A 12565-nucleotide genomic window follows, 5' to 3' on the forward strand; every position below is an offset into this window, starting at 1 on the left:
GGAGGTCCTTCGGCTGCGCCCGGCCGCCGCGGAGCCAGGCAGCGGCTGAGCGGGGAAGTGCCCGCGTCCGAGGATCGGGATGTCCCTCCTCCTCCTCCTCTTTCTAGGTGAGTGCCTCGGGGAGGGCGGGAGTTTGGGTGGCCGCGGGCAAACACAGCCCTGAGTCCGGGGGAGACACTGGCTCCGAACGGTTGTCCCCGCAGCCCCCGGAGGGAGCTGACTCCTCCGTCCCTGCCTCTTGGCCACGGAGGAGCACATCTGGCAGCTGAGGACCGCCCAGTCGGCCATCGAAAACGTCTCGCACATCTGGGCCCTTGAGTAGGCTGGGGGGTGGCGGTGCTTCTTGGTCCAGTTTGGCCGCAAAGCGTTTGATGTACAGGGTCCTTTTTAGGGTGGTGTTTAGTTTCTGGAGTATCTAGGAAAACTGGGGAGTTGGGGGAGGGAAGATTTCTCCAGGATTTTTTTGTGCCAGGTTCCTGAGGGTGGGGGTAGTTTTTTTTGTTTCAAGCAGGCGCCTCCGAGGGCTCAGATTAGAAACAGATGTGTCGGAGGGTGAGAGGAAGGGAATGGAGGAAGAGGCCGGGTAGGAGAGGAAAGGGGAGAGGAAAAAAGGGCCGGGCACCAGGGGCACCGGGAAGGTGCAGTCGCGGAAAGTGACATGGGAGAGGAAGGGCGGGCAAGGGAAGGAGGTGGGAAGGAGAGAGAGGAGGACAGGGAATATGGAGAAGATCAAGACTGGAGGAGATTGAACGGTGTGAAGACTTGGGAAAAATGGAGTCGAGGCCAGAACAGAGAGAAATCGAGCAAGTTGCCACTTTCTCCTGAAACAGGCCCTGGGGCAAAGAGATCCCTCCTTAGTGTCCATTCCTGGTGTCTCCCAGGCAGGACTCTTGGGGCCTCAGAGGCCCTAAAGCACACGGGCTGCCGTGCTTGGGCTGGAAACAGGCAGGCTTGCAGGACAGGACGCCTGGGGATGTGTGTGGCAGGAGCCAGCAGGAGGGTGACTGAGGATATCTGAGGGGACAGGGCAGGAAAGGTGGGCGGGGAGAGCGGAAGAAAAGTACTGTGCACCAGAAGTGTGGGGTCCCCCTGGAGACAGGACCAAAAGTTAGCTGGAGTTCAGAAAGTCATAGAGGGGTGGAAAGAGCACTGCCCTGCACACCAGCAACGGGAGACTAGCTGAGTGACTAGCTGGGTGACCTCGGACAACTTCCTTCCTATCCAGTGCTTCTGTTCCCTTAGTTCTAAAATGAGAAAACTGGATGGTTCCGAAGTCACTACTAGCTCTGACAGTCTACAAACCAGGAGTGTAAGAGAGGCTGGTGTCTAGAAGAACCACCAAACAAAAGTAAAGAGGCACTAAAAGTCACCCTGCAATAAGTGACTAGAGTTCACTGTCTTTTTTGAAGCCAACTAGGCCATATGTCTAGGGCAGTCTTGGGCTCACAGTTTATCCTAGTTAGAGGAGTTAAAGAGATGGACTAGACCAAACTCTAAGTAGCGCAGGAAGGGAGGGCCTATGTTCTAAGCTCATTCAGGCATTGATCAAATATTGCAATACTGTTTTTGTGCACATCTGGCATAACTGGATAGCACCTTTACTGGCCTCTACCACTAAGCTACCAATCACTAGATGTTTAGTAGAATCAAGCTTCAGAGCCATCTTATTAAAAACAGCTAGTATGCATTAAGTCCTTGTTATACGGGACCTTTTGTTACTATCTTGTTAACTCAACTTGTTCTTTTCACCAGCCCTGTTGGCTGCCCATTCATATTACCCCCATTTTACAGATGAAGAAATCAAGGTGTAAAGAGGTCAGGTCACTTGCTCAAGGCCACTAGTTCCTATTAGCAGAGATGGGATTTGAATGTAGGCTGTCTCCTCCAGAGAGTCTTTGCTAAAGTGCTGTGCTGTACAACCTCCTGTCTCTGCAGAACAACAAAGGTTATGTTGTAACAACTCTTAAAGATAATGTCTTAAAGATAAGAGTCGTAGGCAAGTCCAGTTCAGTCGTCTTCATTGAGTGTAACATGTCAGCGTGATCCTCTCCTATAGGAGAGGTCTGGGGAAGGGAAACAAAACTCACAGTTTTTGAGCACCTGGTCTATACCAGCATTGCGATGGGCACAGTTTACAGCGGATAGTGACATGATTGGTTAAAATCAGCTGGTGTCTGTGCCAGGATTCGAACATTGATGGTGGTCATCCTCTCAGTTCATAAGAAAGGAGCAACTGATCAAGACATGGGGCAAAAGGTGTCTTTGATTCACTGGCCCTTCTTTATTGAGGGCCTACTGTGTGTAATCATGGGTCTGATGAAAAAGTAATCTGTTGGGTGGATACTCTGCCTTCATCGTGTCTCATGATTTCTTTCTTGGGTCCGTTTCTAAAATTGTTACAAACTAAAGCCAGATAGAGGAGAAAAGAGGACTGCTGTCTTAGAATTCTGCATAACGGGATTTCCATCATTCTCACTTACTAGTAAGATGCTGCCATGTCTTGGCTTTTGTCAGGCATACCCAGTCTCATGACATCCCAGCTTTAAGTTGATTCAACTGTGTAAGAGTTGGGCATCTGAGGGAGAAACATTGAGGCAGCCCCTCTGCAATGAACACCCTTGCATGGGTCATAGGATAAGCAGTTCTGTGGGTTGAATTTGCCTTTATTTGCAGCGTGGTTTGGAGCCCTGGTATGCCTGGACATTTTCCAGCAAGGCCAGAAAGAAAACCCATAGAGTTGCCTGAATCCTAAAATCATCTACTGATCCTTTAAAAGGGCCGTTCCCAGGCTGCTTCTGATCTGGGCTGGCATGAATTTGGGCCTCTTTTTTTCTAGAGAATTCACAACATCTCTAGAGCTGGAAGGACTGAAAGGGTTCATAATCTGAACAAGGATGGGCCAGTTGACTCCTTGCTTCCCAGATCAGTTAGTAAGGATAAATGACCCACCTCTCTGATAGGCATGGCTAAGTAGTGCTCTGAGTCCCATAGAGGAGGAAGAAGGGAAATCCGGCCCCAGTGCCTCCTCTGACCACTACTCCGCCCCTCTCCCCTGCTGTTCAGGTCTTGGTTCCACTTGGACTTCTCTCCTGAACGTCTGTACTCACTGCTACCTTCCCATTCTTCCTGTCCTCTCTCCTCTGTCCTACACACTGCTACTGAGTAACCCCTTGTGAGGCTAATGCTATAATGCAAAGAGCTTGGATTTAGGAATCTGGCAAGCTTTTTGGGTTCCTGTTCTGATTCCCTTGGGGATAGGGGTGGAGGAATCTTGAATTCAAAATTTCTGTAATTCTATAATCTTTTGCCCCTCTTCCAAAGCCTTTAGTAGTCCTGTTGCTTATAGCATTGAGAACAAACTCTTTATTCTGATATCAAAGATTTTACACAATAACATTCGCAACTTCTCATCTCCCCATCCCCAGGTAACTCTCCAGGGAACTTGGATTACTCCCTGTGCCTTAAACATGTCCCGTGCTTCTTTCTAACTCTATGCTTTTATTTATAATAATCCCCCCACCAAAAATGCCTGCTTATTTCTTGCCCCTGCAGATCTAAATCTTGTTCACTCTCTCAGTCTCCATGACTTCACTAGCTAAATATACTCTTTCCTTCCTTTGAATCCCAATAGGCTTTCTTTTGGCTTCTTTGTGGTATGATGTTCCAATGCTTATCTAACTCCCCACTGGAGTGTAAGCTCCATGAAGACAGGAGTGTCTCATTCATCTGTAAACCACCTTCAGAACCTTGCATAAACCATACACTTGTTAACTATTTGTTAAGAAAGAATTGGATTTTCAAAAAAATTGGAACGTTCAAAGTCAAAAGAGGTGAAATGTTTGGAAGATTATTACTCTTTGACTTAGAAATAACACAATTTTAAGGAGCCCAGTTTTTTTTGTTTTTTGTTTTGAGTTGGAGTCTCACTCTGTTGCCCAGATTGGAGTGCAGTGGCCGCTTCCGGCCACCGCAGCCTCGACCTGCTGGGCTCCGGCGATCCTTCCGCCTCAGCCTTCCAAGTAGCTGGAACTACAGGCATGCGCTACCACGCCCGGCTAATTTTTTTATTTATTATAGAGATGAGGGCTCGCCAAGTGCCCAGGCAGGTCTCAAACCTGCAGGCTCAGGCAATCCACTCACCTCAGCCTCCCAAAGCGCAGGATTACAGGCTGAGCCACCGAGCCCGGCTGGAGCCCAGTTTTAATTCAGCTTGCTTTTGTACTTTCTTGTCTATTCATGAAAACAGGATGAGTCCTATTTTTAAAAAATTCTACATAGAACATTACAGGGATGAGAACAAAAAATACATTTGTCCAGATATATTTGTATATATCTGTTATAGAAATGTATTTTATTGTATTGAGTGTGTTAGTTCCAGATTAAAAATAGACTTCTCTGTTGAAACTTCTGCCAGGGTGGCAAAGGAGCTTGGTTTCCCCGAAAATAATTTTGAAGAAGGCTTGAATGCATAAACCATTGGTTTGTACTATAATGACAGGTCTCAGTAGGATTCCATGTCCTCCCCTCATCGTCCCATATTAATGATGATGGTCATAATAATGATCTATTCCCGGTAGGCTCATATCTTGTCTCATCCTATTTTTGTCTTGTGCTCAGCTGGGCAGTGTGCACATGAGTATTTCGTGAATGTATGTAATGATGACAGACAGACATTGTTTAAAGGTAGAGACTGTCAGAAGTGAAAAAAATGAAGAGACTGTCTAAATCAGTTCTTAAAACTTTTGAGTCCCAGGCCCCTCTGAGAACACAACATTAATAAGGGTAGCTGATCTCAAACCAGGCAAGGTGGGGACCGAAGGGAGGCCCAAACTTTACCTGTATGATGTCCTCTTATATACCTAATCCTGAGTTATACCCCACGTTTTCAAAATAAAATATTTTTAAAAATAAAACAAAGAAAATCATAAAACCACTTCTTAGAAAAAGACACATATACATCAAATTTTGCCAATAATTTCTAGGACTTTCTTGACCTCCTGATACCCTTCCTTGGAACTCAAGTTAATCCTTGATCTAAACCTACCCCTTCTTTGATAATAAAGAAGAAATCAAAGTTTAGAGGGATTTGGTTAAGTTTACACAGCTTGCTTTGTAGAAGGGCCAAGTGTGGAACCCTAATTCATGATCTGTCCAATCACACATTCTTGAAGTAGAAAAATAAATGTCTCTTCCTCCTTAATTCGTGTAGTTAAGCTTCACGATCACAGTTGCTCTTCAGATGCTTCAGTTAAATGCTGAATAACTGGCATTGGTTTTTATGTTGAGAAACTGCCTGAAAAATAGGGCAGATGTCATAACATTTCAATTTACCCATCATAACTGGAAATCCTGGAAACTTCTTCAGTGTCATGTAGAATGTAGTATTCAGGAAAAAGGAATTACTATGCAAAGTTCCAAAGATGTGGGTGTGTATGTGCAAGGAACAGGACTGGAAATTAATAGCTCCAGCTCCTTACTAATTTTTCTGTGTTGTCCTGGGTAAGGCATACCACTTTGAGCTTCACGTCCTCCTCTGTAAAATGAGGGGAGTATTAAATGAGGGTTCTCTAAGTTTCTTTATGCCACTAACATTCCCTGTGCTTCTTTTAATTTGAGAACTTGCCAGCTGGTCTGGATGTGCTTGTGATCAGGAACACATGGGTGTCACCATGCTTATCTGATTTTTTTAGGCACTGGCAACTTGCGGCAATTGTTAGCATATGATTGTGAGTCCAGAAGGGCTGACTAATTAATGTTAGGAGAGCAATAGTGACCAGAAAGGGGATCTGGAATCAGGTCATGAAAGGTGACAGAAGAGAATAATAGATAATAGAATAGTAATAAAATAGTCCATCCTGGAAGTACACTGTGGCACTGTTAGCCAGGGAGTACCATTCAAGGTCAGAATGATGGCCAGATTCTCTTGCCCAGGAAGTTTAGTAACTGGATTATTCACCCGTAAGACCTCATCCTAAACCTCACCCACAAAACAACCCCAAGTATGGACACTCAGGACAGACTTCAGTGTAAAGGGTCTATGGTGTAAAACGATTTGTAAGCATTAAGCACTTTCTTCTACTTTTCTTTTATCTTCTTTTTTTGAATTGGAGTCTCACTCTGTCGCCCAGACTGGAGTGCAGTGGCTGCTCCCAGCCACCGCAGCCTCGACCTGCTGGGCTCCAGCAATCCTTCCGCCTCAGCCTTCCAAGTAGCCGGAATTACAGGCATGCGCTACCACGCCTGGCTGATTTTTTGATTTATTGTAGAGATGAGGTCTTGCCGCCCAGGCGGGTCTCGAACCCGCGGGCTCAGGCAATCCACTCACCTCAGCCTCCCAAAGGCGCGGGATTACAGGCTGAGCCACTGAGCTCGGCTTCTTCTATTTTTCTAAAGCACAATTTACATATAATACAAAGCACTTATTAAATGTACAGCCTAATGGATTCCTTGCATAGATTGAATTTGTGGCTGAATTTTGAAATATGAATTGTGTATTATTAGCCCATTTGTATCCTGAGAGGAGATTATATGGGCAGGGATATTATGACAATATAATTAATTTCTAACCTCTGTACAAGGTGTAGCAATTTCCAAAGTACATTTATATACCTATCTCATCCTCATATTGCTCTTTGAGAGTAAATGTCAGTACCACTCCATTGTACAGATATGCAAACTGAGACGCAGAGAAATAGAATGAGCTTCTCAAGAATAACCTGTTAGTAAACAGTTGAGCTGGGGCGCCAACCCAGGATTGTAAAGACCATGTGCTTTCTGCTTAACAGAAGACACACGGTTACTCTGAAATCAAGGCTCTATGCTACCAAGGGGAGAGGGTCAGGCTGAATCAAGGTCTTATTTACAGGATGCCGAACAATGAACCCCAAAGTGAAAAGTTTTGTCAGAACATCCCCTTCCCCGTTTCCATTCAAATGTTTAAGAAATAGTTTGTTTGGATTAATGACTACTGTTTATAACCCCAAATTACTACATATATGATACATGGATTACTAGTTCCTTCCAATTAGTCAGAAGACTCTTTTTTTTTTTGAGTTGGAGTCTCACTCCGTCACCCAGACTGGAGTGCAGTGGCCGCTCCCAGGCACCGCAGCCTCAACCTGCTGGGCTCCAGCGATCCTTCCGCCTCAGCCTTCCAAGTAGCTGGAACTACAGATATGTGCTACTACGCCCGGCTAGTTTTTGATTTATTGCCAAGTTGCTCAGGCGGGTCTCAAACCCGCGGGCTCAGGCAATCCACTCACCTCAGCCTCTTATAGAACTCAAGGTTACTGTAGAGACCTTGCCCTGCTTTGGGGTAACATACATGAACTTGTTTTATAAGCATGTAATCCTCAAACTGTGGACAGTGAAGGTTTATGGATTGGGTATGACTTGCCTTGTATGATGCTTTTTCTGGTGATAGTCCTGTTTTCCGGAGTTCTGACTTACTTCCTAAAGAAAGAATGCAGACTGTACCTCCTCTGCCAAAATTCTGGTTATCTGAACTTCTGAACTGTCTGGATTCTGGAAAATAAACGTTTGTTTCCTTTGGCACCATATGGACCAAAATGGGGAAGAATGCTGAAATCAAACCTTTATTTTGTTAGCAGCAGTCATTTGGGTCACTACATGTGTGTAGCCTCAGCCAAAGTCTGGCAGCGATAAGACTGAATGCTGCTTTGTTTCCAGAGAAGGCAGGGAGAAAGCTGTTTCCTTTGTGCCCATACTGAGAAGAGAAAATGGGCAACTATCTTCAGAATAGTTCCCCAGCGGGTGTGGAATATTGGAGGTTTTTCTAAAGAGAGGCAGCAAAGGGGATCCGGAATAGGTCACAAAAGGTGACAGAGGAGAAGAAAAGAGAGGAAGAGGAGGAAGAGGAGAAGGAAGGAGAAGAGGAAGGCACAGAATCTGTAGAGGATGAAAAAGTGAAGCTAAACTGACCTGGTGTTTACAAAGCAGCTTCTCTGAGCCTCTGAGCGCATCCTGTTTCGTGGATGGCAGAAGCAGTTCATGATCTCCCTTTTAAGATCTTCTTTAGCGCTAACATCTGAGCTGTAACATTTCTAACTTCATTCACACACTCACACAAAAGAATTACAGAAGGGATGTGCTTTCTAGAGTTCAAGCCCTGAGCTAGGCTCTGAGATTCCAATAATACAAAAGGCAGTTTCCAGCTTCTAGGAACTCAGCTCAGTGGGGGAGACTATTCATAAATGGGAAATTACAGCTAGATGAGGATGCTATCACTGAGGAAAGTCCCAAGGATTCTAGGAGTCCCAAGGAGGAAGCAATTTAATTATGTGCTGTCTTGTGGGTATTTCTTCTCCCGTAGTCTTCAGGGACTGTGTCTAATGTTCCTATATGCTCTCCCTGCCCCCCCAGCATTTACGCATTAGAAGGTGGGGGCTAAATAAGCAGCTGGCTGGGTGATGGATCACCCATCAACATCAGAAAAGAGGGATTAATCAGTGTGCGTCCTTGGCATTCTGCCAGGTGCTTCCTTCCCAGCGTCAGTGTCAGCGTTCCTTGCCTGCAGAAAGTTATGGTCTCATTCTTCATCACAACCTGCCCGCTACAGAGCCACCTTAATTCCTCATCCCATGGGATGTTAAAAAAATAAAAAAGAAAGAGAGAGAGAGAGAAAAAGAAATATATCAGTGAGTTTGGATTTCTTAATTAAGAATGGCAGTCTATTCACCCAAGGTTCATAAGGTATTCCTCCATAAGGAAAGCAGATAGGGCCAAGCCAAGAATTTTTCTGTCCCAAAAGAAATCCATTGTATTGAACCGAGACTTGGCCCCCACATATTCTTACTTCTTTTCTTGGTGGGGGAGGAGAGAGGACAAATCAAATCCCTGAGAGGGGAAATTGCTTTGTGAGTTCATTGTTTAAATTTAGGCTTGGGGTTGTGGGGGATCGTTCAGACTTGGAGCAATAAGCCTTCTAACCCAACCTCTGTCACTTCTCATTACTTCCAATGACAGTTCCAATTATTTCCGATCACTCTTCAAGGGTAGAGCGGGGTAAGGCGCAGAAGGTCTCCATGTGGACCAGCTGCGCGGCTACCGCTGTAAGAGTCAGCCCCTGGGGTCCCTAGACCTGCTGGAAGCCAGGTTCAGCCACTTCATACTGTGTGACCTTAGGCAGGTTATTTCACCTCCCTAACCTCGGTTTTCTCATCAGTCATTGCATCTAGTAACACTGTCTTAGGTTTTTGGTGAAAATTAAATGAGGTGGTGCATACAGAGTTTTAGCACCCTGCTTGGTACATAATAAACAGTTAATGAGTGTCTGTTGTTATTATCATGACTTCCCCTGCTGGGGGAAGGTCAGCCCGTGGGTATTTGGAGGTTCTGCTTGAAGTCAGGGCCACCAGGCCATGAGGGCCAACCTTTAGGGCTTCAGCCACTGAGCTTCCTCACCCTACAGGCAAGTTCCTTGTGTCCTCTAGGGAATATTGCCCGGCTCCAGGATACTGGAGCCTTTCATAGACCCCATCTGTGCCCCAACTGTCTGCAACTGCTCTGGGAGAGCAACGTTTTAAGTTATTTAGCCCTGGGCAAGAGGTGCTCTCTGATGCTGCTTGGCATATTGTCTGAAGGTGAATGAAGCAATAACAGCACGTGAGTCTTATTTTCCTGGGCTCTGCCCTTTTGACTATAAGCTCCCTAATGCTTATGCCAACTGGGGCTGCCCCAGCCTGGGCAAGTAACTGGTTGGCTCATTTCTGCTTTCAGTGTCTTGTAATGCTTTATTGAGCAACTACTATATACTAAGCATTGTGCTAGGGACTCTCAGACAAGCAATTTTTTGTATCTTTACAACAACCTGTGAGGTCGGTAGTATTGCTCTATTTTACAGATCAGAAAAGTGAGGCGCAGAAGGAAAGATATTCTGTCTTAGGCTGTATGGCTTGCATAGAGCAAAGCGGCAGCTTTGAACTGAGTTTGCCTTCTGCTTCGGCACTGATATGGACAGCAGGCATGGTAAGGCAGCACGGGTCACAGGCACAGAGTGACACACAGATGGAAGGCCATTGGGAGACCTGGCCTGTGAGGATTTGGCCTAATAAGCTGCGAGTTCCTACATTCCCCACTTTCCAGGCAGCCATTTGTCCTGACCAAAATTGGACTCCAATGAGTCCAACACCCAGATTCAAGATGTGTTGAATTAGATTTCCTGTTTAAATTTGGAAGGAAAAGGAAAACCTCAAGGTGAGAAGAAAACTCTGGGTTTTTTTGGTTGTTTTTTACTGACCTGAACAGCAAAGTGTGATTTTTCTCCTCATTTAAGAAGGCTACACTGGTGTCCCAGATTCCTGTAGGCCTAGAATTCCCACTCAGAATGAACTTGGGCCAGGCAAGTGGAGTCTGGGTTTTCAGTGGAGGCCTGGTCCCCATCTGCTTTTCCCTGGAGGAGTTCTGGCCCAGCATGCTCCTGCCAATTGCAAAGGGCAGCAGGCTCCCGCCTTGCCTCCACTCCACCCTCCTGGGAGGGGAGGCTGGAAACGAGGCCATCTCTCCACAGCCTCCTTCTCTGCTCCACTGCCTCTCACACCCTGTTCTCAGAGCCCTGTAGCTTCCTAAGCCCTGAGGAATCCAGGTGACCCTCCCTACATGCTGCTGCCTCCCTCTGCCTGACCTTCCTCCTGCTCTCTCTCCCTGGGCCCCAATGGCCTACTCTCAGATCTGGCACTTAATGAGAGAGAGAGAGAGAGAGAGAGAGAGAGAGAGAGAGAGAGAGAGAGAGAGAGAACGAACTCTGGGGGCAGTTTATCTTCACATGCTGCCTCTCTCCTTTTCTGTCTCCCTCCCAACCTCTCCAAAGACTCACCCACAACCTCTGGGAGGGACCCCTACTTGGAAGGCTTTGCTTTCCATGGCCTTAGCCTTGCCCGGGTCCCCCACTGTGCCTTTGAAGATCTCCACATCATTGACCTCCAATGCCCTGTGGCACCTGTGTCTTCACCACCTGCCCCCTGACCAGCTCCCTCCCGTCCTTCAAGACAGTGACCTAGGCTCTGCTGGCGCCTCATCTGAGGTATCCCAGACTCCGCAGGCAGAGAGAACTGCTCACCTCTCTGAACGCCTAGAGCATCTTGTCCACACCTTTAGAATAGCTTATGGCACATTATGGTATAGTTTGGGATTCTGCTGCGTCTTTTCTGTGTGACTGTGAGCTAAGAACAGTATCTTATTATCAGGGATACCAAGCTCGGAGGCTGGCACATGTTAAATCCTCGGAAAATGAATAAATGAGGGAACAAACAAACTTGTGAATGTACAAGTTAATACATGTAAAACGCAAGCTTTAAAAGTATAAGCCAGGTGCGGTGTTGTGTGCCTGTATTCCCAGCTACTCAGGAGGCCGAGGTGGGAGAAATGCTTGAGTTCAAGTCCAGCCTGGACAACATATTGAGATCCCATCAATATGACTGGGTGCAGTGGCTCATACCTGTAATCCCAGCACTCTGGGAGGCCGAGGTAGGAGGATCACTGAGTTCAGGAGTTCAAGATCTGCCCGGGTAACATAGTGAGACCTCACCTCTAAAAACAGAAAGAAAAAAAAAGTGTCACCTCTCCTTAGAGTATCTTTAATGGGGAATTCTTTATTATCAAAAAGGCCCCAAAGAGGAAACAGTAAACTGAGGCACTGAACAGAAGGTGGTGCAGATGTTCGCAGACAGAAGAGCCTTTCTAGCTAGCCTCAAGAGCACACCACCCAGGAGGCCAGTCACAGTTAAGAGTTCCGTGAAAAGGACTGACCCTGAGTTGCTGGAAGGGCATAGTTAGAGTCGTATAGGGAGCAGATCCCCGGGAGGTGGCATGATGTCACGGAGCCCTCTGCTTTCAATCTGGTTGAGGAGTGCCTGCGACCAGTCAGCCCTTTTAGACTTCAGTGATTTATTTTCCACTGAATAATGTGGGGGCATGTGGCTTCTCCTTGCAGCATTATTCTGAACCTTAACTTCATTAGCAGGCAAGGCCAACCCAGCAATGCTGACTGAGTTCTTCTCTGGCCCATTAATTCCTCGGGGATGAATGGCAGAAATCGTGTGCGGTCTTCGCTGACTCAGGGGCTCCTTCCCCGGCACATGGGGATGGAGGCCCTCTTCCTCTCCTTTTCTATTTCCCTCCTGCCTTGGTGGGAACACAAGTCATCCAGAGATCACAGAAAATTTTGGTGGGATTTTTAAAAATATGACCTCCAGGCTCGTTGTTTATGCATATATTGGCACATTTAGGCTTTAAGACAACGTTGTGAGGCAGATATTAGCAGCCTCCATTTTACAAATAAGGATCAGAGAGGTTAAGAAATCTTCCGAAGCCGCGCTTGGTGGCTCAGCCTGTAATCCCATGCTTTGGGAGGCTGAGGTGAGTGGATTGCCTGAGCCCGTGGGTTCGAGACCTGCCTGGGCAACTTGGCGAGACCTCATCTCTACAATAAATCAAAAAATTAGCTGGGCATGGTAGCGCGCGCCTGTAGTTCGAGCTACTTGGAAGCCTGAGGCGGAAGGATCGCCGGAGCCCAGCAGGTCGAGGCTGGGGTGGCCAGGAGTGGCCA

The 12565-nt window shown here is 46.6% G+C and overlaps 1 protein-coding gene across 1 annotated transcript in view; it reads left to right on the forward strand.

Annotated features, from left to right (window-relative positions):
- Position 1: 1 nt before the first annotated feature.
- CLMP (CXADR like membrane protein) overlaps positions 2-12565 on the forward strand; it is a 112251-nt gene continuing 99687 nt past the window's right edge. The window contains exon 1 of the mRNA XM_008073200.2: positions 2-107. Within this exon, the coding sequence (XP_008071391.2) occupies positions 80-107 (28 nt within the window). The 5' untranslated portion in view covers positions 2-79. The remainder of the gene's footprint in view (positions 108-12565) is intronic.

Source organism: Carlito syrichta, unplaced genomic scaffold (genome assembly GCF_000164805.1).
Source record: "Carlito syrichta isolate Samal-C Ts95f unplaced genomic scaffold, Tarsius_syrichta-2.0.1 Scaffold315753, whole genome shotgun sequence".
Taxonomy (NCBI): domain Eukaryota; kingdom Metazoa; phylum Chordata; class Mammalia; order Primates; family Tarsiidae; genus Carlito; species Carlito syrichta.